The 23,786-nt window shown below is 39.1% G+C and overlaps 1 protein-coding gene and 1 long non-coding RNA gene across 3 annotated transcripts; both read left to right on the forward strand.

Annotated features, from left to right (window-relative positions):
- The first annotated feature begins 3,794 nt into the window (after nt 1-3,794).
- Nucleotides 3,795-11,591, forward strand: LOC145552591 (uncharacterized). 2 transcript variants are annotated; one of them, XR_014088690.1, is made up of 6 exons: nt 3,795-4,265; nt 7,294-8,209; nt 8,337-8,450; nt 8,543-8,632; nt 10,292-10,353; nt 10,739-11,591. It is a non-coding gene; the product is annotated as an uncharacterized LOC145552591 (long non-coding RNA). The 2 variants fall into 2 exon arrangements; XR_014088689.1 differs by lacking the exon at nt 3,795-4,265 and adding an exon at nt 4,570-4,915.
- Nucleotides 11,592-12,298: 707 nt separating this feature from the next.
- Nucleotides 12,299-23,018, forward strand: LOC103469782 (putative ATP-dependent RNA helicase DDX5). Its single transcript, XM_008417705.3, has 13 exons — nt 12,299-12,479; nt 14,687-14,867; nt 14,996-15,092; nt 15,198-15,331; nt 15,843-15,908; nt 16,912-17,053; nt 17,133-17,293; nt 17,420-17,592; nt 18,329-18,439; nt 18,564-18,625; nt 19,268-19,327; nt 20,759-20,980; nt 22,206-23,018. Exons 1-13 carry the CDS (start codon nt 12,439-12,441, stop codon nt 22,664-22,666), a joined length of 1,911 nt encoding a protein of 636 aa, XP_008415927.1. The 5' UTR covers nt 12,299-12,438; the 3' UTR covers nt 22,667-23,018.
- Nucleotides 23,019-23,786: the final 768 nt, after the last annotated feature.

Consider the following 23,786-nt stretch of genomic DNA (forward strand, 5'->3'; position numbering starts at 1 on the left):
CAGAGCGACATCTTGCAAGGATTCTCAAACCTCAGAGTTTTAGCAGAGCGACATCTTGCAAGGATTCTCAAACCTCAGAGTTTTAGCAGAGCGACATCTTGCAAGGATTCTCAAACCTCAGAGTTTTAGCAGAGCAACATCATACAAGGATTCTCAAACCTCAGAGTTTTAGCAGAGCGACATCTTGCAAGGATTCTCAAACCTCAGAGTTTTAGCAGAGCGACATCTTGCAAGGATTCTCAAACCTCAGAGTTTTAGCAGAGCGACATCTTGCAAGGATTCTCAAACCTCAGAGTTTTAGCAGAGCGACATCATACAAGGATTCTCAAACCTCAGAGTTTTAGCAGAGCGACATCATACAAGGATTCTCAAACCTCAGAGTTTTAGCAGAGCGACATCTTGCAAGGATTCTCAAACCTCAGAGTTTAAGCAGAGTGACATCTTGCAAGGATTCTCAAACCTCAGAGTTTTAGCAGAGCGACATCTTGCAAGGATTCTCAAACCTCAGAGTTTAAGCAGAGCGACATCTTGCAAGGATTCTCAAACCTCAGAGTTTTAGCAGAGCGACATCTTGCAAGGATTCTCAAACCTCAGAGTTTAAGCAGAGCGACATCTTGCAAGGATTCTCAAACCTCAGAGTTTTAGCAGAGCGACATCTTGCAAGGATTCTCAAACCTCAGAGTTTTAGCAGAGCGACATCTTGCAAGGATTCTCAAACCTCAGAGTTTAAGCAGAGCGACATCTTGCCAGGATTCTCAAACCTCGGAGTTTTAGCAGAGCAACATCATACAAGGATTCTCAATCCTCAGAGTTTTAGCAGAGAGACATCTTGCAAGGATTCTGAAACCTCAGAGTTTTAGCAGAGTGACATCTTGCAAGGATTCTCAAACCTCAGAGTTTTAGCAGAGCAACATCATACAAGGATTCTCAAACCTCAGTTTTAGCAGAGCGACATCTTGCCAGGATTCTCCAGCCTCGGAGTTTTAGCAGAGCAACATCATACAAGGATTCTCAAACCTCAGAGTTTTAGCAGAGTGACATCTTGCAAGGATTCTGAAATCTCAGAGTTTTAGCAGAGCGACATCTTGCAAGGATTCTGAAACCTCAGAGTTTTAGCAGAGTGACATCTTGCAAGGATTCTGAAACCTCAGAGTTTTAGCAGAGCAACATCATACAAGGATTCTCAAACCTCAAGAGTTTTAGCAGAGTGACATCTTGCAAGGATTCTGAAACCTCAGAGTTTTAGCAGAGCAACATCATACAAGGATTCTCAAACCTCAGAGTTTTAGCAGAGTGACATCTTGCAAGGATTCTGAAATCTCAGAGTTTTAGCAGAGCGACATCTTGCAAGGATTCTGAAACCTCAGAGTTTTAGCAGAGCAACATCTTGCAAGGATTCTCAAACCTCAGAGTTTTAGCAGAGCAACATCATACAAGGATTCTCAAACCTCAGAGTTTTAGCAGAGCCTCAGAGTTTCAGCAGAGCGACATCTTGCAAAGATTCTCAAACCTCAGAGTTTTAGCAGAGCAACATCTTGCAAGGATTCTCAAACCTGAGTTTTAGCGGAGCAACATCATACAAAGATTCTCAAACCTGAGTTTTAGCGGAGCAACATCATACAAAGATTCTCAAACCTGAGTTTTAGCGGAGCAACATCTTGCAAGGATTCTCAAACCTCAGAGTTTTAGCAGAGTGACATCTTGCAAGGATTCTCAAACCTCAGAGTTTTAGCAGAGCGACATCTTGCAAGGATTCTCAAACCTCAGAGTTTAAGCAGAGCGACATCTTGCAAGGATTCTCAAACCTCAGAGTTTTAGCAGAGTGACATCTTGCAAGGATTCTCAAACCTCAGAGTTTTAGCAGAGCGACATCTTGCAAGGATTCTCAAACCTCAGAGTTTTAGCAGAGCAACATTATACAAGGATTCTCAAACCTCAGAGTTTTAGCAGAGCGACATCTTGCAAGGATTCTCAAACCTCAGAGTTTTAGCAGAGCGACATCTTGCAAGGATTCTCAAACCTCAGAGTTTTAGCAGAGCGACATCTTGCAAGGATTCTCAAACCTCAGAGTTTTAGCAGAGCGACATCTTGCAAGGATTCTCAAACCTCAGAGTTTTAGCAGAGCGACATCTTGCAAGGATTCTCAAACCTCAGAGTTTTAGCAGAGCGACATCATACAAGGATTCTCAAACCTCAGAGTTTTAGCAGAGCGACATCTTGCAAGGATTCTCAAACCTCAGAGTTTAAGCAGAGTGACATCTTGCAAGGATTCTCAAACCTCAGAGTTTTAGCAGAGCGACATCTTGCAAGGATTCTCAAACCTCAGAGTTTTAGCAGAGTGACATCTTGCAAGGATTCTCAAACCTCAGAGTTTTAGCAGAGCGACATCTTGCAAGGATTCTCAAACCTCAGAGTTTTAGCAGAGCGACATCTTGCAAGGATTCTCAAACCTCAGAGTTTTAGCAGAGCGACATCTTGCATGGATTCTCACACCTCAGAGTTTTAGCAGAACAACATCTTGCAAGGATTCTCACACCTCAGAGTTTTAGCAGAGCAACATCTTGCATTGATTCTCAAACCTCAGAGTATTAGCAGAGAGACATCTTGCAAGGATTCTCAAACCTCAGAGTTTTAGCAGAGCCTCAGAGTTTCAGCAGAGCAGCAGAGTTTTAGCAGAGCGACATCTTGCAAGGATTCTCAAACCTCAGAGTTTTAGCAGAGCGACATCTTGCAAGGATTCTCAAACCTCAGAGTTTTAGCAGAGCGACATCATACAAGGATTCTCAAACCTCAGAGTTTTAGCAGAGCGACATCATACAAGGATTCTCAAACCTCAGAGTTTTAGCAGAGCGACATCTTGCAAGGATTCTCAAACCTCAGAGTTTAAGCAGAGCAACATCATACAAGGATTCTCAAACCTCAGAGTTTTAGCAGAGCGACATCATACAAGGATTCTCAAACCTCAGAGTTTTAGCAGAGCGACATCATACAAGGATTCTCAAACCTCAGAGTTTTAGCAGAGCGACATCTTGCAAGGATTCTCAAACCTCAGAGTTTAAGCAGAGCGACATCTTGCAAGGATTCTCAAACCTCAGAGTTTTAGCAGAGCGACATCTTGCAAGGATTCTCAAACCTTCGTGTTTAAGCAGAGCGACATCTTGCAAGGATTCTCAAACCTCAGAGTTTTAGCAGAGCGACATCTTGCAAAACAAACAAAAAACTTCATTAAAATTGAAATTCTGCTTCTAAATTCTACTTGCTGGAGAACATATTTACTGTTCTCCACTGTTTTGTTCTCTGTTTTCAAGGCTTTCTGTGTTTAGTCCTGTCCCTGTCCTGTCTTCCCCGTTGATTGCTTCCCAGGTGTTTCTCATTCAGGACTTCCAATGGCTGTACTATGGCACTCCAGGACAAAATCTTTTGGTTTTCTCAACCAGGTTGAAGGACCAACGTATTCCTGTTTTTTGTAGCGTCCTGTTGTCCATCAATGTCTGTACCTTAAAGGTTGCTGGTTTGGGTCTGTCAAGGTTGTGGAGCCCCAGTCCGGCTCCAATAAAGTTTGAAAACCTCAGAAAAAAAGTCATTTGTGAAATTTCTTGTTGAACAATTGGTGAAGGAAACAAGCTGGATACAAATAACAGAGTTCTTATATGTATATATATGAATGTGTACAACCTATCTGTGACGTCATAGTACAGTTTTCTTATCTAGCCACGTCACTGCATATGTTACGTAGGTCCAAGACAGCTGACGTCAGCAAGGTGAATCACATGACAGGCTTCAGCCTGTCGAACGTCATGTCACTTGAGTTGGAGCGGATTGAAGATACTAGGAGGCGGAAATGGCCCTCCAACTACAGACGTATTTACGTTTTATTCATGTGTATGCTCCCAACTAACAACATAGACTTGTTTGTGAATAAAAATATAATGCCCCTTTTCCACCGGCTTTACTTCAGCAGCCCGGCTCGGCTCTATTTCGGAGTGACCGCTTTTCCAGACTCGAATCTGTAGCACGGTGCTGCCTCCTGCCGGTGGGGGGTATAGCGCCCCACATTTAGTCGCAATTTGCTGCGCTTCGTTACAATGCGACCTAACTCGAGTTGTTTTTATGATACAAAAGAAGAAGAAGAAGCTTCTTTTGAGCTATTTCTTTTATAGTCTGATTATGATTTTTTTGAGACTTCAAGAAAATGCGCGGTGGGAGGAAAGCTGCGATTGTGTGGAGGAGAAGCTGATCTCCGCCTTGCAGCGGGAGGAAAGCAGGTGGGTCAGACGGTGCACATGAGCCAAAGAGGATTTTTGTATCGAACTACTATAAAACTTGTAATAGTGCCGAATATACTTGCACTAATGTTAGTCAGGGTGTTGCAAATAACCTAAAAGTGTCAGAATTCATTCATAATATAACTCAAAGTGTATTGAGATGTTGATAAACTGCAGTGGTGGGAAGTGTACTTAAGTACATTTTTCGTGTATCTGTACTTTACTTAAGTAGATTTAATAATGGGTACTTTCTACTTTTACTAAACTACATTTTACAGTAAGTATCTGTACTTTCTACTTCACTGCATTTCTACAAAACCGTCGCGTTACTCGTTACATCCAAGTCGCGTTGCGCTTTTTTTCTGTTAAAATGTGAAGTTCAGGGATTTAAGGTGGCGCCGTAAAATCCAAGCAATAACGTGACTTAGTGTCTGTTGTTACCCATCGGCTCCACCTTTACTCGCACGCGGAGCTCCAGACATGCGCAGTGGTTTCCTCTGAGCGGAGGAGATGTCTGTCTAATGTCAGTAAAATAATAGCGCTACATAATTTGATATGGCGACATGTAAAATCAGCAGCGCTTCGCTTTCACAGACGGTGGAACTTCGTCCAACTTTTAGCGTCATTTTAAAAGGAAAGCTTAAAGAAAGGTAAGATCTGTGGACGTGATGCTAGCTAAGCTAGCTGTACAGAGACATGTTGCATCTGTGATGAAAAACAGTTGTCACTCATGCGCTGAATTATTGTGCGGAGGTGTTGACTGAGGTGTCGCATATATGGGACAACGCTGGTACCAAAGTCTGCTGTATAGTGATATAACATTCAAGAAGATCCGATTCTTCTGGACGGATCTTTACTTAGTCCTAAAGTCTGAAGCCTCACTGAGAGCCGTTCTTTGTTCTTGTGATTCTCTGGTATACTGCAGTAGCTAATATTTTATTTAATTAAAAAATATATAGATTTATTTAAATAAAACAACAACGTAAGAACACAGCATGCGCATTGCTCTTTGTTTTCGTCTCCTGTCACGGTGGCAGACGTTGCAGCAGGAGGGAGGATGAGAACAGTCACGGTGCTCCTCCTGCTTGGTTACTTCTTGCTTGTTGCGCCTTGGATAGTGTTCATAGTTGAGCGTTGCTTACTGTTAATTGCTATGTTTAATGGTGCAGACAGTTGTGGTTTCTGACATGGGCAATATGGGCAACTGCCCAGGGTGTTATCTTTTTAGGGATGGCAGGAGACCTCTGCGGATTGTAGCACAGAGATGAGAACAAAGCAGAATGAAGAAGAGTTTGAATTGATACTGGTTAAATTTATTTCAGCTCTAAGTATTTAATATCTCGGTGTTTTATGGGAATGTGGATCTTTAAAATAAATTTGAGAACTAATTTTGATAGGTAAACTTAATTTTATTGTCATGTAGCGCGGGGTCTTGGTCTTGGCTCGGTCTCGGTGGTCGACTACAACTCTGCTATGTGGCTCCTTGGTTGCATGACCTCCCCCACCTTTCTGTTGGATTTCTTTCAAAATAAAAACCACTAGTGGCAAAAAAAGTGAAGTTCATGTTAAGTTAGGACAGAAGAAAGGTGTTTCCATCCCTGAAATTATGATGCATAGAATCACACATCTAAGTCTAAACCAAGTTACAGAGAGTAAACACAATAACAACATGCTTTATCTGTGGCATTGTTCATTAAAATGGCACATTTCTGATGTATTAAAATTAAATACGATTGGTTCACTTAATGACATTGTATTAGCGACTAGGTAATATATTCAGCAAGTACTTTTACTTTTAATACTTAAGTATTTTTAAAAGCCAGTACTTTTTTACTTTTACTTGAGTACATTTTTGTCTGTGTATTTGTACTTTTATTTAAGTACATTTTTTGAGTACTTTTTCCACCACTGGTAAACTGCCACTGCAGACCACCGTGGTTCTCCGTGCTCCTCTGAGTTGTAGTGTCCGTCTTCCTGACTGCTAGTCGGTGTTTACCTCCAGAGACCTCCACCTTTCTGGGATCACATGAGCTCAATATGCTGATGAAACATTTCTAATTTTAAAAAAATGTGGCTGATGTTCTTACAAAGTTGAAGTGCATTAACAATCCGTTGTTTTTAACTTCTCAGTATATTTACGCAGCAAATTCATACCATTGCTAAATTATTTTAAGTAACTCCTCATCCTTCATCCTCTTATCCATTTTTAATTTTTCATTTCCCTTTTCATCTCCATGCCCTCTGCATTTGAAATAGACTTAAAGCTATTTCTAAAGAAGCCTTTTAAAATATAAATTTTAAAATAATTTGTGTGTTTTGGCTGTTAACCTTGAATAAATCAGGAACAGTGATTTGAATCAAGTTTAAATAAAAAACTGCACACGAGTTTTACTTTGTTGGAAAGAAGGAAACATTGTTGTAATAAGGAAAACTCATAAATTGATTGCTAACCACCTGCACAACAGGCAAACTTTACTGGCTCATTGTACATATAGAGAACCACTTTCACAATATTCACCAACAAAGGAAGGTCATTTAGTGAGAACGTTTTTTTGCAGTTCTGCTGCGCTCTACTAGATTTAGAGATGTTGTGTAAATTTTGCTTAAGGGTTGGGCTTAGGAATAGACTGGTAAAGTGTTTCTGTTCAGCATAAATGTAGCTACTAAATGAATGTAAATCCATACAAAGTCCAAATATTGGTAGGAATACAAACCGCTGTGTGTGTGTGTGTGTGTGTGTGTGTGTGTGTGTGTGTGTGTGTGTGTGTGTGTGTGTGTGTGTGTGTGTGTGTGTAGCTTGTATCGCCACCTGCTGTCAGAACTGGGTCAGCTCACCGACACACAGAATGGGACCACCACAAAACTGATTGTTTTTTTATTTCTGCAACATTGGTTGTAGATATTTATGCTTTCAAATTTTAATTTTTACTTATTTTTAGAACATATGCTACACTTGTCTCTGTGTCTGATGCAAATATGAGTAATACCTACAAGGATTTTTTTAATCATATTTTTTTTTTCATTCCAGATTTCCTGCGTTCACTGAGAGCGAACCCTTTATCAACACCTTCATCTCAGGCCTCAAGGAAAAACTGGAACTTCTGTCACACTTACACACTTAACACTGACTGACCATGCTAACTGCAGTTAGCATGGTCAGCATTACAAAAGCAGGAGTCTTCCTGCAACCATTATAATCCAAAGAGCCATTTTTGCTTTCTGTCCAGAAAAATAAACTTGTTTAGAACCAAATGTGACATAATTTAAAAAAGAAAAAAAGGACAAGTTATGGTTTCTGAAGTAGGAAATTGTCATTTTTGAAGAACTAAAATTGGACTTCAATTTTTAAATTTCAAATAGAAAAATTGTATTTAAATAAAAAGCAAATACTTTCTGACCTGATGAAAAGGAAAATAGGCCAAAAATATATTATTGATAATTTGTAATACCATTCTGTTGTGGAAATTCTACAAAATGATTCAATAAAATCAGCTAAAAACTGAATTAATAATTAGATTTAAAATCATTAGTTGGCAAACCCTAGCCTAACCCAATCACAAAATGGAAAATGTGATGCACATGCAGATTTATGAAAAACAAACAAGATACTCAAATCTTAACTTCCTATTTTTAACTCTTCCCCTTTTATATACCAAGTGTTCTGCCTCTTTTGGAAAGCATCCCCATCTGAGATTAGTAAAACAAAAGACTGAAGCCAGAACAGCAGCTTCTAACAGTATATGTTGGGAATATCTATGCAGAAACAATGTCAGGTAGCCTGTCTGTAGAGCCTGGCTGTGTTAAACATGTTCACTTTGAACAGGACAACAGGGAAAGCATGGTAGACATCTACGTGAGTACGGAAAGCCTGCGAGTGTACGACAACCCCTGGGTGGAGGTCACTTTGCCAAACCCTTCAGGACTTTCACAGGCTCAGTCCAAAAGTAAGAGCGCTGCTGATTCTGTGTAGAAGCTGCTGTATTGTAGCAACAAAATATTCCTTGATGGTTTTTGCCCTTGGTAGTTTACTTTAGATACATGTTTTAAGGTATTTATTGCCTGTTTGTTAAGTGTCTTTCGTCAGCGAAACGTCTGTGAAGAGGAGTCCTTTCAAATGGGCCTGTGTTTTTATGGGTGTGGTGTGTTTGCTCCTACTGGCTGGAAACATCTATCTCGCAGTCCAAAGTAATTAGTTTTTTTTAATTAAGTGAAAAATATCCAAATTTGTATATTAACTGTAAGAGTATTTATTTTTATTTTCCTTTGCGTTGCAACAGACCAGGAGCAGCTGGAGAAAAATAGGAACCTGACTATTATTAACAATAAACTCAAGGAAAACATAAACACCTTGTGCAACAAGTTCTGCGGTAAGGATAAAAATCATGACACACACTACAGTGATCACATTATATTTGTTTTTAAGTTCTAGGTAGATGTCTATCACAAACGCGGTAAAAAGAGAGGAAGTAGAACAGTTAGTTATTGTGATCTGTATAACCTCTTTTAAAAGGTTTTAACTTAAATGTGGTTCCTCTTGTTTTACTGTGAATTGCAAACCTTTCTCCTTTCTCATTTTGGATTAAATAATAAAATAACACAGTGATTTTCATCTTGTGCTTTCAAGCGTAAAAAAAACTTCATTTTCATAATATCTGTCAATAGCATCCTCAATTTTGCATCCTTCAACCTGCCTCCATTTTGTACTCATGTACCTGTTTATTGAATATTTCTTTTAATCTCTTAGTTGAGTATTTTCATGAATTATGGAGATAAATAATGACTAAAATGTTGTTTTTGGGCAAGAGCTTTTCTCTAGTAGTCAATGGTTGAGAGATGGGTCAATCCCAGACAAAACAGGACAACCAGGCAGACACGCCAATACATAAAGACAATATAGAACGACTAATTAACCTAACAGTCAGGCTTTGGACAGTTGAAAAATCGTTGGATACCACACCAGCAAAAATGTCTGCTGAGATGATCTGTCAAGAAAAGCTGCGAAAAACCCAAAACTCAGGCAAACAACTAATTTCTTGGCTCTTGAACCTCAATCAACCGATTTATGTCCCCCAGGTTGAAAAACATGATATAACATACAAACAAGCAGGGTATAAAAAGATCAAAGAATGGGGTGGCTGACATTTTAAAAAGCTCTGCTGGTCATTCGCTTTTATACTTTTGCAGTTTCATGGCAGTTCTGGACATGAAATGGTGCCAAACCATACAGAAATTAGAGCATGGATTGGCGAAGGGACAAAATGTACCAAGACCAAATGGGATGGTGGCTATTTCACCTTTACATTTAAAGTTTTGATCATTTCTATCTGACTCTTCCAGGTAGAAAATAGTGCCGTTCACCTTGTGGCATCTCGTACCAAGCAGTTCGAGAACTGAAGGCTTAAAGAAACTTTCTATAATCTACTGTAAGAAAATGTGGTTATCTGACTCCAACAATTTTTTTTTTGGTAATAATAGGTAACATTTCCATGCTGTGATTTAAATACATGTGTAAAAAAAAGGAGCACATGTTTTGCAGTGGTGAAATCAGAGTGAGTGGGTTTCTCCGAAACATTAGACACACACATTAAACCAGCTTCCTTCTTTTGAGGGAAAGTGGAACTAAAGCAGAATGAAAAATCCCCCAGTTCAACAGCACTACTGTGAGGAGAAAACAACAAGTAATCTAACATTTTACTATGTTTCCTGCCAAGAGGAGAAGCCAGATGAGAAAAAAACAAAACTTAGAGAGAAAGAAACTTAAGAAGAGATCAAATGGGTTTTATTCCTCCTTGAAGTGTTTTATTTAACTTTATTAACTGTTGTGATAGGTCACTAATATCCTGATCATGTATTGATTGAGTTTTGCTATTAAATACTTAAATTGTGTTGAAATTCGATCTTTGGTGAGATTTTATTTGATCTTTTTTTTTTTGTGATGATCTAAAGTTGCCGTATCATACAGTTACTCTGAAAGCACCAACCTAAATTTAGTTTCCGATCATGGATGTTTCATCTGCTTCACACAGGACACAGTAAAGACAACTGTCCATAATGACAAACTTAAACCGGCGTCTCATCAACTAGACCAGTACGTATTTAAATTTGAAGCTTTTGTGTCTCAATTCTTGTGTGTTTTGGTTTTTAAGGTGTGATTTCTGTTATGTGTTTTTGATATTTATTCGTTTTTGCAATATTTGTTCTTCTTGGTTGATCAGTTTTCATCATTTATTCTGGTTTCTCTAGTTTATTACTATATTAGATTTCTCCATTTTTGGTTTATTTCAGTTATATAGTTTTGACATTGTTTGTTCCCCCTCATAAAAAAAAGGAAATTACAACCTCCAAAATAAGAGATTTACTGAAACAATAACAGAAATCTACTCTTTTGCATTCGTGTTTAAGAAACTTTGAAAATCTTTCAATTTTCTATTTGTGAAATTTGGGGTTTTCACATGTCTCTTTCTCTGTTTCAGGTGAAAGAACAGGAGATAATTTACATCAACCAAGAAAATGTTTTGGACTGGGACTGAGGCCTGCTGGTGTTGGGACAATTTCCACGTCACTTACTTCCATTTTGTGCCAAAACAAACCACAGCAGAAAGCACAAAGCTCCTCCTCAAACCTGAAGAAGACAGGAAACTGACCAAAAACTGCAAAAGTGAACAAAAGTGAACTGTCTAAAATGACAGCATCCATTTTTGCTGGATATGAGGATTTTCTCTCACTCTTAGCTTCACAAGTAGAAAACAAAATATTACATTAGCATCAATACCTTTCAAATAAATGTTACAGCTACTCTTAAAACCTGGTTTAATGAACATCTGTGCAAAACATTACAGTATAATAAGCTGTGTACGGACTTCATAAAAAGACACAACAGACAGGTAACTGTAACACTCACAGGCCACTTTAAAGGCCAACTGTTCAATTACTTAACGTTAAAACGTGCCTCAGCCAATCAGATGGTTCAACCATTGGGCTCAACCCAAAACATTGAGACATCTAGATGAGGTGAACATGACTTTCTATAGTCATAAACAAGCATCAGATTGGGCAGAAAGGGGAAGTAAGTGAAAAAACCAAAATGGGACAAACTCATCCACAGAGTTGATACCAGCCTGGGGATGTGCCTGGGCTCTGTGGGGACTATTTGATAGGCTCTTCTACTGGTTTGATGCAAAGAGAGAGTCACCTCCACAGGTTCTCAAACTGTTTTAGCAAGAAAGCACCATTAACACACAATCTAAAACTCTGTTACAAACAGAAAAAGCAGTTTGTTGTTTTCATTTTGTTGTGCTGTCATGACAATAAATCGGCCCTGCATGACTGAGTGAAAGGTGTGATTTAATTACATTATCCAGTTTAACTTAGAAGCTGACATTTTCAAGTTTCTAGTTAAATGAAAAGAATAATAAAATTCATAATTCTAAGTAGGAAAGCCATCAACATCGACTACAAAAACTAATGGCTACCTTCATAAACTGATACCTGAAGTAGAAAGACATTGATTCACACATCTAATCATTTGTATCTCAATAAATCAGTCACATTGTGGCTAACCCTCCTTTAGTGAACATGTTGATGCAGTGTTTGAATTGCAAATTACAAAGAAATAGATTATTTGTTTGCTTTGCTGCTAATGGTCACAGTGATCACTGAGCATATTCATTGGGAACTGAACTGGCTATTGAACTTGAAATAGGAACACGACGAAGTTTGTGTTGATTTAATTTATAAATTCAATTTTTGACTTCAGTTATGAAAATACAATAACCTTTGGTGCATTTTCCTGTTTCACTGTTTTCAGCTTCATCAGATTTAAGTTGTTTGTATTAATTTTTGCTAATTACATATATATTCCAAAGGAACTTGAGTATCACAAATTAAGCTTACTGCTAAAATACCATCACCATTCATAAAGCCAAGAGGGGAAATAGTTTATGGTAATTTCAGGCATAAAGTAGGACCACAACGAATGTTTTTTATCGGACGCGGATGGATATGCCTGTTAGTCGCCGCCTCTGAGGTCATTTCCGCCTCGATGCTCTGTGTTTGTGAGCCGGCCGGCATTTTCTTTTCACCCAGTTCTTCTAACACCCTTATCGCTCACCAGACTTATAGACCGACTAATATTTTCGACTTAATTTACCTTTGCGTAGCAATTTTCTAAATAATGCCTGGCTTTTCAGACAGAGACCGGGGCAGAGATAGAGGGTATGTATCAATTTGCCTTCAGTTATTGTTCTTTGTGTTTCGCAGCTCAGTGTTTAGACACTGATGACGTCGGTTTCACGGCTGTGGTTTTTGCACACACACACACACACACACAAAAATTCATGGACGTCTAGAGTAGTTATTAATACTGGATGACTAAGTGAGATTCGTGTGCTAAATTGTGACCGTTGGTTGACGGTTAGCACGCGTGCGGCTCGCGGAGCCTGGAAAATAATTCACCGTTTGGTCATCGGAGCTAAAATGGCAGCAAACGGCGGCCTTGTGTCTGCAGCTGATCGGCAGCCTCCGCTGTTTTCTCTCCGGCCTTGTGACGCAGTCTGCCCTTAGCTTGCGGTTGTGTTTGCAAGGCAAAAATACCTGTCAAATAGGCTCATTTCATACGTAAAGTTCTCAATCTGAATATATTTTACTGGAGGCAAAACGACCCTCCCTTAATTCGCCGTGTTTTTAAGTAGGTCACCATGTTGCATCCCGGTCAGTTTGTTCGGTATATCCAGTAATTACACCAACGCAAGCCCTGAGCTCATTACATTTTCCCCTTCCAACCATTTATATCAAGAAAATGACATTTAAAATTACATATTGGTGTTTTGTTTATCTTGTTATGTAAAAAGAATAGCTTAAAATAGCTACAATCTATTTCCAGACGAAAGGTAATGAAAGCAGGTTGTTTGACAGATCAAAACATTCCAAATTTGGCCTCTTTTCCATTTGTTTGTATTGCTAAAAAAAACTATTGACACGATTATCATAATATGCTCTAAGGTTCGATAGATTTGGTAACATTTGCCTGACAACACATTTAAACAGATGCACCATTTTGGTTAAAATTACTTAAGGAGAAGTGACAGGTGTAACAATGGCTGCACATGCAACCTCCACAATCTACTAAGAGAAGATATAGAGAATGTTGTTGAAAAACTAGAAAGTCTTGTCAATGAACTACTCTCACAACAGACGCAATAAGGAAGTGCTCTGAATATGAGAGCTTTATCACACAACCAGTTTAGAGCTACTTTGGTAAGAATGAGCTTTTAAATCGAAATGTACACCTAGTCTCTGAGCCACCCTGCAGTATGCTTGAATTCAACGTTTCCCCAGCGAGAACATTGTGTGTTGGTCAACAGAAATAAATCCATAATGGCTTTACATCGGTATTTATTAAAAAGTTTGTGTGCTGTAAAGCCAAGGTTCATACAAATCTCATGAGTCTGAACAACAATAAACCAGAATCTTTAAAAACATGAACTGTATCATAGATTGCTTCTGCAGCTGACCTTATCACAGATTACACCAACAACACGGACTGGCTTCTGGGCTTTGTTAAGGTTTATTACTTGGCATGAGAGCTGGATGATTTGTTCGCTCTTAGCAACTGTGGAAGGTCTTTCCCAAATGAGTGCAAAAGGCATCGTTAGTAAAGCTGCACAGTATATGGAGTTGCCATAGCGATGTCGGTGTGTGCACCATCACATTTGCAAAGGACCGCTTGGAAACAATATTTATTCTCATGTATTCAGACTCTTCATACTGATAACATGTTTGGCCAGTTGGATGAACTCCCAAACCGGAAGTGTGTTTTTATACCAACATTTTTAAAATGTAATAATAAAGACAGAAAATTGTTAAGCAGCACTTCATTTGAAGGGGTGTGCATAAGACGGACATGACGGCAGACATGAACATGAAGGAGTCTTCATGAATGTTTGACTGTTGTCATGACGTGTCATTCAGTAAATAACACTTTCAATGCAAAGTTGACACTTTTAATGGACTTTTTATGCAGATTTTAATAGAACTTTCTATTAAAAGGGTCATTATTGACTAAATAATGATACGTTTACACTTTTATTGGACTTTTAATGCAACTTTAAGTGTGACTTTGCATTAAAAGTATCATTATTTACTGAATGACGCTTCATAACATTCATGAAGACTCCTTCATGTTCATGACCGCTGTTATGTCATGTTTATGTCTGTTTCATGTCAGTCTTATACACACCTCTTCAAATAAAATATTACCAAATTTTATTCTTGGCTGATATCGTCGTTGCAATTTTTAGCAACAGATTCACAGTTGAATATATTTTTTCTGCTCCAAATTTAGGTTTTGTTAAAACGGCAGATAAATGTAGATATTTTTTTAGACCTCAACACGAACAGTTAATGATTTGTTTCTTCTTCAGCTATGGTGGCGGCCCTCCTCGTTTCGGTGGCGGTGGAGGAGGCAACAGGGGAGGACCTCCTCCGGGAAAGTTTGGAAACCCCGGAGAACGGCTGAGGAAGAGACACTGGAACCTGGATGAGCTTCCAAAGTTTCAGAAGAACTTCTACCAGGAACACCTGGACGTCACACACAGACCTCTGGTGAGAAAGGGATTCGTTTCAGAGTTTCTCATTTACCTCTGCGATGTGTAAGTCGAAGTGAATTTATTTTGTAGAAGCAGAGTGAGAGACTAATTTCATCTTTCCTGTTTTTTCTTTTCCAATTTCAGCAAGAGGTTGAAGAGTATCGGAGAAGCAAAGAAGTCACAGTGAAAGGCAGAGATTGTCCCAAACCGATCGTTAAATTCCATGAAGCTGCTTTTCCAAGTGAGCCAAAATGATTCAAACCGATTCTGATATTATTTACCCCCGATATATTCAAACGTTCTGCCATACTACCAGCAAGTAAACTTGAATATCCCATTTTCTCAGGCTACGTCATGGATGTTATTGTTAAGCAGAACTTCACTGAACCGACTCCAATCCAGTCCCAGGGCTGGCCAGTCGCTCTGAGCGGCAAAGACATGGTGGGCATCGCTCAAACTGGCTCTGGGAAAACCATTGCTGTAAGTGATCGCTTCTTACTTCCTTCAAGTACTTTTTTTCTTCTCAAGTTTAACCTATTTAACTTAGGAATGAGCAGTATGGACTTAGTCTTATGATATTTTGTGGTACTATTCTAATAAAAATAAAGGTGATGATAAGAACAGTTTACAACTTCTTTTTTTAAGACAACTCTCCCCACAAACACAAACGCTGCTCTTGAAAAAGATGCTCATTTGTAAACCGCTTCTTTAGGACACAAGTCACATAAAGAAGTTTGATTTGTGTCACAAAACTGCATTTAATTTTTTTTTTCTAAATGTATTGACCACTTATTAAGCAAACTAGAGAAAATAGCAAAGCTAACAATATTTGGACAATTCTGCGGAGTTTAAACATTAATTGGATTTTATCATGACAATAATAAATCAAAGTCTTATAATAAGAAATGTATCATGATAAACGATAATGTAAGAAAGTGGGGTCTTATGACATGTGTTGGGTATTAAGCATATTTTTTTATTAATTTTTTAGTATCTTCTGCCGGCGATTGTTCACATCCAACATCAGCCGTTCCTGGAGCACGGAGACGGACCCATTGTAAGTACACCTTGAGCTGTTATTGTCTGTGATGTTTTTTGTTGCTATATAGGAGCAAATAACTTTAAAATTGAATCTAATGCTACATTCACACTGCAGGCTTCAATGCTCAGTTCTGGTTTTTGGTGAAATCTGAATATTTTTGCATGGTTGTTCACATTTCCATATACGGCTCTGGTAAAAAGCCCACTGCACTGAACCCCATTGTAAACCTGATTATTCCACCAAATATTGATTTCTGAACTTATACTGAGTTAAAATATTAGTGTTGTTGTTTCTGAATGAATATGAACTTGTTCTCTTTGCATTATTAGACGTCTGAAAGCACTGCATTGTTTTCATTATTTTGAATGTTTCTCATTTGTGCAAATACTAAATTTCTGCTTGAATTTCAGACATGTTGTCAGTAGTTCATAGAATAAAATAACAATATTAATTTTACTCAAATATACACCTTAAAATTATCACTGATAATTTTAAGTGGTTTGAGTTTTTTCAGAGCTGTTTATGCGACCTGTATGTGATCTCCAGTGTGAACTGGAGATGACCTGAAAGTGTCCCACAGTGGAGGGCGCAATAACGTCACTCATAAAGAGTGTACATCTTACAATTTTAAATTTAAGAACATTAACAACTTAATCCTCATTATCATCAGTCGTGGTTGTTGTTTTTCTTCCCTCTTGCTCGTATAAGGATGCAGAATAGTGACATTTGTCAAGTATCAATGTGATGAATGTGACCTGGCCGTTCAGGCTCAGGTCACCCTTTAAAAGATCAGATGTGTATCTGATTTAGGACCACACATAACCCGGTCGCATTAAAAATCTGATCTGTTCAGACTGTCGTGAAAAGATCAGGGTCGGGTCGCATTAAGTCAAAATCAGATCTGGCTCACTTCAGGCTGCAGTGTGAGTGAAGACTAAATGTAAACCTCGGCTGTGTGTGAGTGAAGTAACTGACCAATAATGTGGTCGATTAGCTGAAGTGATTCTGTTTTCCGTAGTGCTTGGTTCTGGCGCCGACCCGGGAGCTGGCTCAGCAGGTGCAACAAGTGGCTGCTGAATATGGGAGGGCTTCTCGTCTCAAGAGTACCTGCATCTACGGTGGCGCGCCTAAAGGGCCACAGATAAGGGACTTGGAGAGGGGTAGGCCTGCTCTAATGCTGTGATGATGGAAACTCAACTCCTTTGTTTTTATTGATCGCCGTCTTTGTTTTTGTTGAAGGAGTGGAGATTTGCATCGCTACTCCAGGCCGTCTCATCGATTTCCTGGAGTGTGGTAAAACCAATCTGCGTCGTTGCACCTACCTTGTGCTGGATGAAGCCGACCGCATGCTGGACATGGGCTTTGAGCCGCAGATCCGCAAAATAGTGGAACAAATTCGGGTGAGTTTGCCTTTCATAGAGGAGACGGTTAGCTTTAACATGCATCACTGCCACGCAAGAAATAAACAAATAACTTTTTATTTATCTGTAAGTAGAATTGACATTATAATACATTTTTTTCATCAGCCTGATCGCCAGACTCTGATGTGGAGCGCCACCTGGCCCAAAGAGGTTCGTCAGCTGGCTGAGGACTTCCTGAAGGATTACGTCCAGATCAATATTGGTGCATTGCAGCTCAGTGCCAATCATAACATCCTGCAGATAGTTGATGTCTGCAATGACCTGGAGAAGGAGGACAAGTGAGTAGAAAACTGAGCTTTTCCACCAAAGAGGCTGCAGTTCTTAACCTGTGTTCTTAACCTTTTGGGTAAAAGAAGCAGGTTGCTTTTTCTCTCTCTTTTATTTATTTGATCCTCTCTCTGTTTTTTGGGGGGTGGGGAGGTTTGTGAGGGACTCTAGTGCATGAAGACAGTTCAACCACCATAATATGTGGTAATGTGTAATGTCAGAACCTGGTTTTAAACAATTACCTGTGACATGGAGACATTTTTAGAGCAGAATCTAAAAAAACCACCTGGTGATACTAAAAGATAACCAAGACATTCACGTTCTCTAAATAAACAAGAGGAAGGGACAGTTATTCTAACATTATATAATTGTTGTGCTTTGTTTTTGCTGCTTGTTTTTATTAGACAAATCAAAAAAGAAACAAAACTTTGGAGTTTTAAACATGGCATGTTTTAATTGGCTACTATTTCAGTGAACCTGCAGCACAGTGGGCTGGGATGGCTCCAGATTTCTGTGCTATAACCAGGGATTTTGTCTTTGTGGAAATACAAATAACTGCTGCTTAGAAACTGTTATGCACTGAAACCGGTCTAGTGGAAAAGACATTTGATGAGTTAGTATACAAACAAGCAAATAGATCTAAAGAAAACCGGTTAGAGCACCTTCACATCTGCTTCCCATCATATTCCTGCAAAGATTATTACTGTAGATTTGATCAGCTAAAACTTTATTTTCTGCTGTTTTAAGGCTGATCCGTTTGTTGGAGGAGATAATGAGCGAAAAGGAGAACAAGACCATTATCTTTGTGGAGACCAAAAGACGTTGTGATGAACTTACCAGGAGAATGAGAAGAGATGGGTGAGGATAATTTTCAGTTGAATGGTTTATTTTAGGCAAAAATTGCTCATTTTTTTTAGCTTGTGTATTAGAATAACCTTAAACCGCCTGAGTTAAAGGGTCTCTATGTTATCTGTGTCTGTAGGTGGCCAGCAATGGGTATCCATGGAGACAAGAGTCAGCAAGAGAGGGACTGGGTTCTTAATGGTAAGGCTGTATTTTAAAATGTATTTTACATTTCATGTTAAAGCTGGTGTCTGTAACTGTTATAGACAATGTTTTTTACTGTCACCATATCATGACTGTATAATGTGAGACAGATAATCTTTGAAAATATCAAGCTCCTCCAACTCCTCCCTAATCTGATGTTGCCATCTGAAAAGATGCACCACTCCCGGTCAGAAACAACCAGTCAGAGCCAGAAGGAGGGTCTTCGCGCTGTCAATCAAACTCATGTATGCGGTACTCAATGTGCTTATGATGGAGAAACAACTTAATATTGCAGAAAAACTATCAATCTGCTGTCATTGATGGCCATGGTAATTAGCCTTAGCATTCACAGCAGAATCAGTCGTTCATAAAGATGATTGACAGCACTAAGTCCCGCCTCCCTGCTGTGATTGGTCATTTCTGGCTCAGCAGTGTATTTCTGTAGTTGGTGCTGGGAGAAGACAGATAATCACAGATTATCTGTTCCGTACTGTACTGTCAGGACATGGTAACAGTTTTAATAAATATATGGAAAAACATATTTTTAATAAAAGTTACATACTTCAGCTTTAAAGCCATAGAATATAAACTGTGTCCAGATTCATCTGTTGGCTGATTGAAACTGTTGTTTGTCTACAGAGTTCAGATTTGGCAAAGCTCCAATTCTGATTGCTACAGACGTGGCCTCCCGTGGTTTAGGTCAGTATGCCATTGAGTTGCTCCACTTATCAGTGTTTTCCTTATTTTAAAGAAAGTTTTCTGCTTTCTTTAACTTCTCTATGCATTTTCTGAGTTTTTCCTCACCTTAAGGTGCAGTCTTTGTGGCAGGCGCTAGGCATGACAGTCCCAGGCCTCGAGAGGGAGAAGGAGGACATATTGGATTTGCTCCACTGGCTTGCCACCCAGTGGGCCTAGAGAGGTGAAAGCTCTTGTGTGCCAGTGATCCTCAAAAGGCTGCGTGGCTAAGCCTTTGTCTCTGATATGTTGTTGAAATACACACACATCTGTTCTCTGTCCATGGATTTCACCCAACAAGTATCCATCCAGCTGGTTCCAACTCAAACATACGAAAATATACATATATGCTCGATGCTGTGACATTGGCCTTGCATGTTGTGTAAGAGGTTGCAGTTTACGCAAGTCCCTTTGTTTGAGATTTGGAACAAACGTTATCTCTAGGCACTCGTTTCATGTAGCATGGGGGTCAGCTTGTCAAAATTTGGCGGCTGGTTTGTTTCTCGTGCTGGATTTCGTGAAATGGAGAGAGCAGTTTTGAAATTTTTTTTGTCTCTGAAAATTGAGACCTGGCACATGTGTTGAGGGACTAGTGGGAACATCTAAACAGAGGAGAATGAGAAAGCTGAAAACCAAAGTTCCTCCCTCGCCTGCGTTTTATAGTCATGTCGAGACCTGCCAACGAGAGACATTTTCTCAAGTGAACACTGGCTTCTTGGAAGATCTTGCCTCGATGAAACTGATGAAGTGGGGGGAGGGCTTTACTTTACGCTTGCATCGGAGTCCCGCAAGGTTCAATGCTGGGACTCTTTTGTTTGTGGTTTGAAAGGGTCCCGTTTTTTAATTGGTGCATAGTCTAGTTTGTCTTGGCAAGACGTGCAGTGCGGCCTTTAATATCAAGGTTCTTATGAGAGTGTACTGGGGAAAAACCTGAACCTGCAAAAACGTACCACTCAATGGTCCTATATTGGCTCATGAGGAGGTCCCAGTGCATATGGTTGGCCTAACTGCGTAGAAGCTCCTGGATGTCACTTGACAATATGTGGGGGATTTCGCTGCATTGGGAAAGGACTAGTGAATGCATACTCCTTTTATGGTAAGACTTAAATCTATCTTCACTCCCTTTTGTAGTCAAGGGAGACTGTCTTTGACTCTTGATTAGGGTAAGCAATAGGAGTGTGCATCGTTTCTCTCTTCCCACAGTAGTATTCCCATGGAATAGATGTTTACACACTCCTTTGTTGCCTCTAATCTTTTTCCTCCACAGCTAAATAACCACTTTTCTCCCCTCAGCATTGACCAGTTGCTAACTTTTCCCTCTGATCTGGCTGTTGTGGTGTGCAAAATCCTGTGGCCTCCTATGTATTGTTTTGCCACACTGCAACACTTTCACAGATGTGGAGGATGTGAAATTTGTCATCAATTATGACTACCCTAACTCCTCCGAGGACTATATCCACCGCATTGGCCGCACGGCCCGCAGTCAAAAAACGGGCACAGCCTACACCTTCTTCACCCCCAACAACATGAAACAGGCCAGCGACCTGATCTCTGTGCTGCGCGAGGCTAACCAGGCCATCAATCCCAAGCTCATCCAGATGGCAGAGGACAGAGGAGGTAAAACTAAAATTAATTTACCTGCTTCTGGAGGTACTGAGCGTTTTATGGCTTTGTTATTGGGGATGCACAATATATCGGCACTAACGTCAGATACAGCTCTGGAAAAAACTGAGACCACCCATTGTAAACCTCCTGGTTATTCCACCAAATACTGATTTCTGAACTTTTCCTGTGTTTAAACATTATTATTGTTGTTTCTAAATGAATATGAACTTGTTTTCTTTGCATTATTTGAGGTCTGTATCTTTTTTTATTTTGACCATTTCTCATTTTCTGCAAATACTAAATTTTTGCTTGGAATTTCAGAGACATAGAATAAAAGAACAATTTTCATTTTACTCAAACATATGCCTATAAAGAGTAAAATCAGAGAAACTGATCATTTTAAGCGGTCTCTTAATTTTTTTCCAGAGCTGTATTTGCCATTTTTAACATTGGTATTGGTCCAACAAATAAAACTAAACTGATATTAACAGCCATCTTGTTGCCAATTGTGTTTCTGGAGGGGGGAGGGAGTGTTGGTTATTTTTTATTTGTTCAATAATATGATGTATTTCTGGATTGTGGGTTGTTTAACTTTCACATTGTTGAAAAGATAGGGAAGAGTATATCCTGTATGTAAACTTCTGAATTAAAAAAAAAGTCAGTCTCTAAAAAAATATTCTCGCTAAGTTTTCATAATCCTAACCAAATTAAAACAAGAGAAGTTTGGTCTGATTTAACTTCTAACAGTGAGGAAAAAAATGTGTCACTTTATTTGGACAATACACCTGTAAAATGTTTAGTGTTCGTATGAGTTTATTGATAATCATTGATTAGTTATTTTGCATGAAAAATATAGTGACATAACTGCTTCCTGTTTTACCAGTCTAGTACTTTATTTAGGTTTCTGAAGCAGCCTTTGGTTCTGAAATGGCTTAATAGAAGGAAAGCCATAGTTGTAGCCCATATCCTGCAAATACAGGCCTACTTTGAAGTGTAATTTTCCAAGAAACTTTCATCTGGGTTTCCTTTAGTTGTGAACCATATTCATCAAAATGAGTAAACACAGTCTTTCTGTATCACTTTATATAATGTATCTATATGTGGGGTTTCCATTTTGAACTTAAAAAAACTGAACTGTTTGATATTCTAATGTATTGACATATTTCTGTATCTCAGCATTGCATCTTCGGATTTAACGTACCACCACTCTCTCTTGTTTTGTCTTCCACTGATGCAGGTCGCGGACGGGGGGGAAGAGGTGGCTACAGGGATGACCGTCGCGATAGGTATTCAGGCGGCAGAAGTAACTTCGGTGGCGGCGGCGGCTACAGGGACAGGGACGGCGATAGAGGGTTCGGCAATGGGCCAAAAACCGCCTTTGGGGGAAACAAAGCCCAAAACGGTGGGAATTACGGAGGCAACAATAGCAATTCTAGCGGTAACTATGGCAACAGCAATTACAGCAATAGTAACGGACAGGGTAACTTTAGCGCGCCACCAAACCAAGGCGGCGGTGGCGGCTTCGGTAACCAGAACTTCCAAGGCCCCCCTCAGTTTGGCGGCATGCAGAGGCCCGCTCAGAACGGCGTGAACCACCCGCCGTTCCCCTTCAACTCTCAGCCGCCGCCACAGAACCAACAGCCGCCGCCACCGCCACCGATGGTGCCCTACCCGATGCCGCCGCCATTCCCTCAGTAAATATTGTAAATTCACATCATCAGACCCCAACATGAGTCTTGAAATCTTACCGTACAATTCTCATATTATTCTTTGTACTTGTTTAACGTTGTTTTGCTTACAGCATGGTTGGAATTATTCAGTAAACCCAGATGAGTAAATGGGATCATAAGTCTCCCATAGTGTAAACATGATTGCTGCACTTTTCCTGGACTGTATTTTTTATTTTAGTTTTTTTTTTTTTGTTACATTCCTCAGTAATTTATTTTTACTAGGTAATCCTGTGTTTTCACTTTCAGTTTAAAGTGATGTTATGAAAATTGTATCTGAAGGGTGCCCAGGGTACCTTTTCAATAAAAATAAGAAAATCCAATCTTGTCTGACTGGTGTTGAATATTTAAGGGAGTGTGGATTTTTTTTTAGAGGCTTACAACCATTTTGTGCCAGGTGTGTGAAGGACAAGGGAATGAGACATTTATTTGTAACATTGCACATTGAGAGCAGCATCCATTCATAGTACTGTATATAAATATTAAAACTATTCAGGTTGGGTGAAATTCTCACTTGTAATTTTTTCAGTTTTTTTCCCCTCACAGATTTTCACTAACATGTAAACTGTTTCTGACTAAATTGATCTATTTGTATGTAAACGGATCACTTTCAGCAAAAACAATAGTGTAATATTTAGTGTTCTTTTTGTAGAAATGCATCTAGTTTTTCTTACTCGACTTGCCATGAAAAGAGAAATTGATTCAATAGGGATGTAGTAACATCTTCAAAGAATCTTCCTTTGATCACCTTTTTAAGCTCGTGGCTAAAAAAAAAAAAAAAGCATTTTTATGACATAAAAATTCAAATGCATAGAGAAACACAAACGTCCATTTCAGATTACATATTTGACATTTTTAACTGAATAAAGGGGTTTGTAACCTTTACAATTCTAAAAGCTTATGTTCAGTGTTACACTTCTGTATAGTCAAATTTTTCAAGTTACAAAATCCACACAACCATGCAAATAAAGTAACTTAAGCCTATTTCAGAGAACCAGAACATAATGTAGACACACACAAAGTCCAGTTTTTACATGTATTTAATGAAGTATATTTTAATAATTTGCTAATTTTATTTATTAATATACAGT

Source organism: Poecilia reticulata, chromosome 1, assembly GCF_904066995.2.
Source record: "Poecilia reticulata chromosome 1, P_reticulata-male-v2, whole genome shotgun sequence".
NCBI lineage: Eukaryota > Metazoa > Chordata > Actinopteri > Cyprinodontiformes > Poeciliidae > Poecilia > Poecilia reticulata.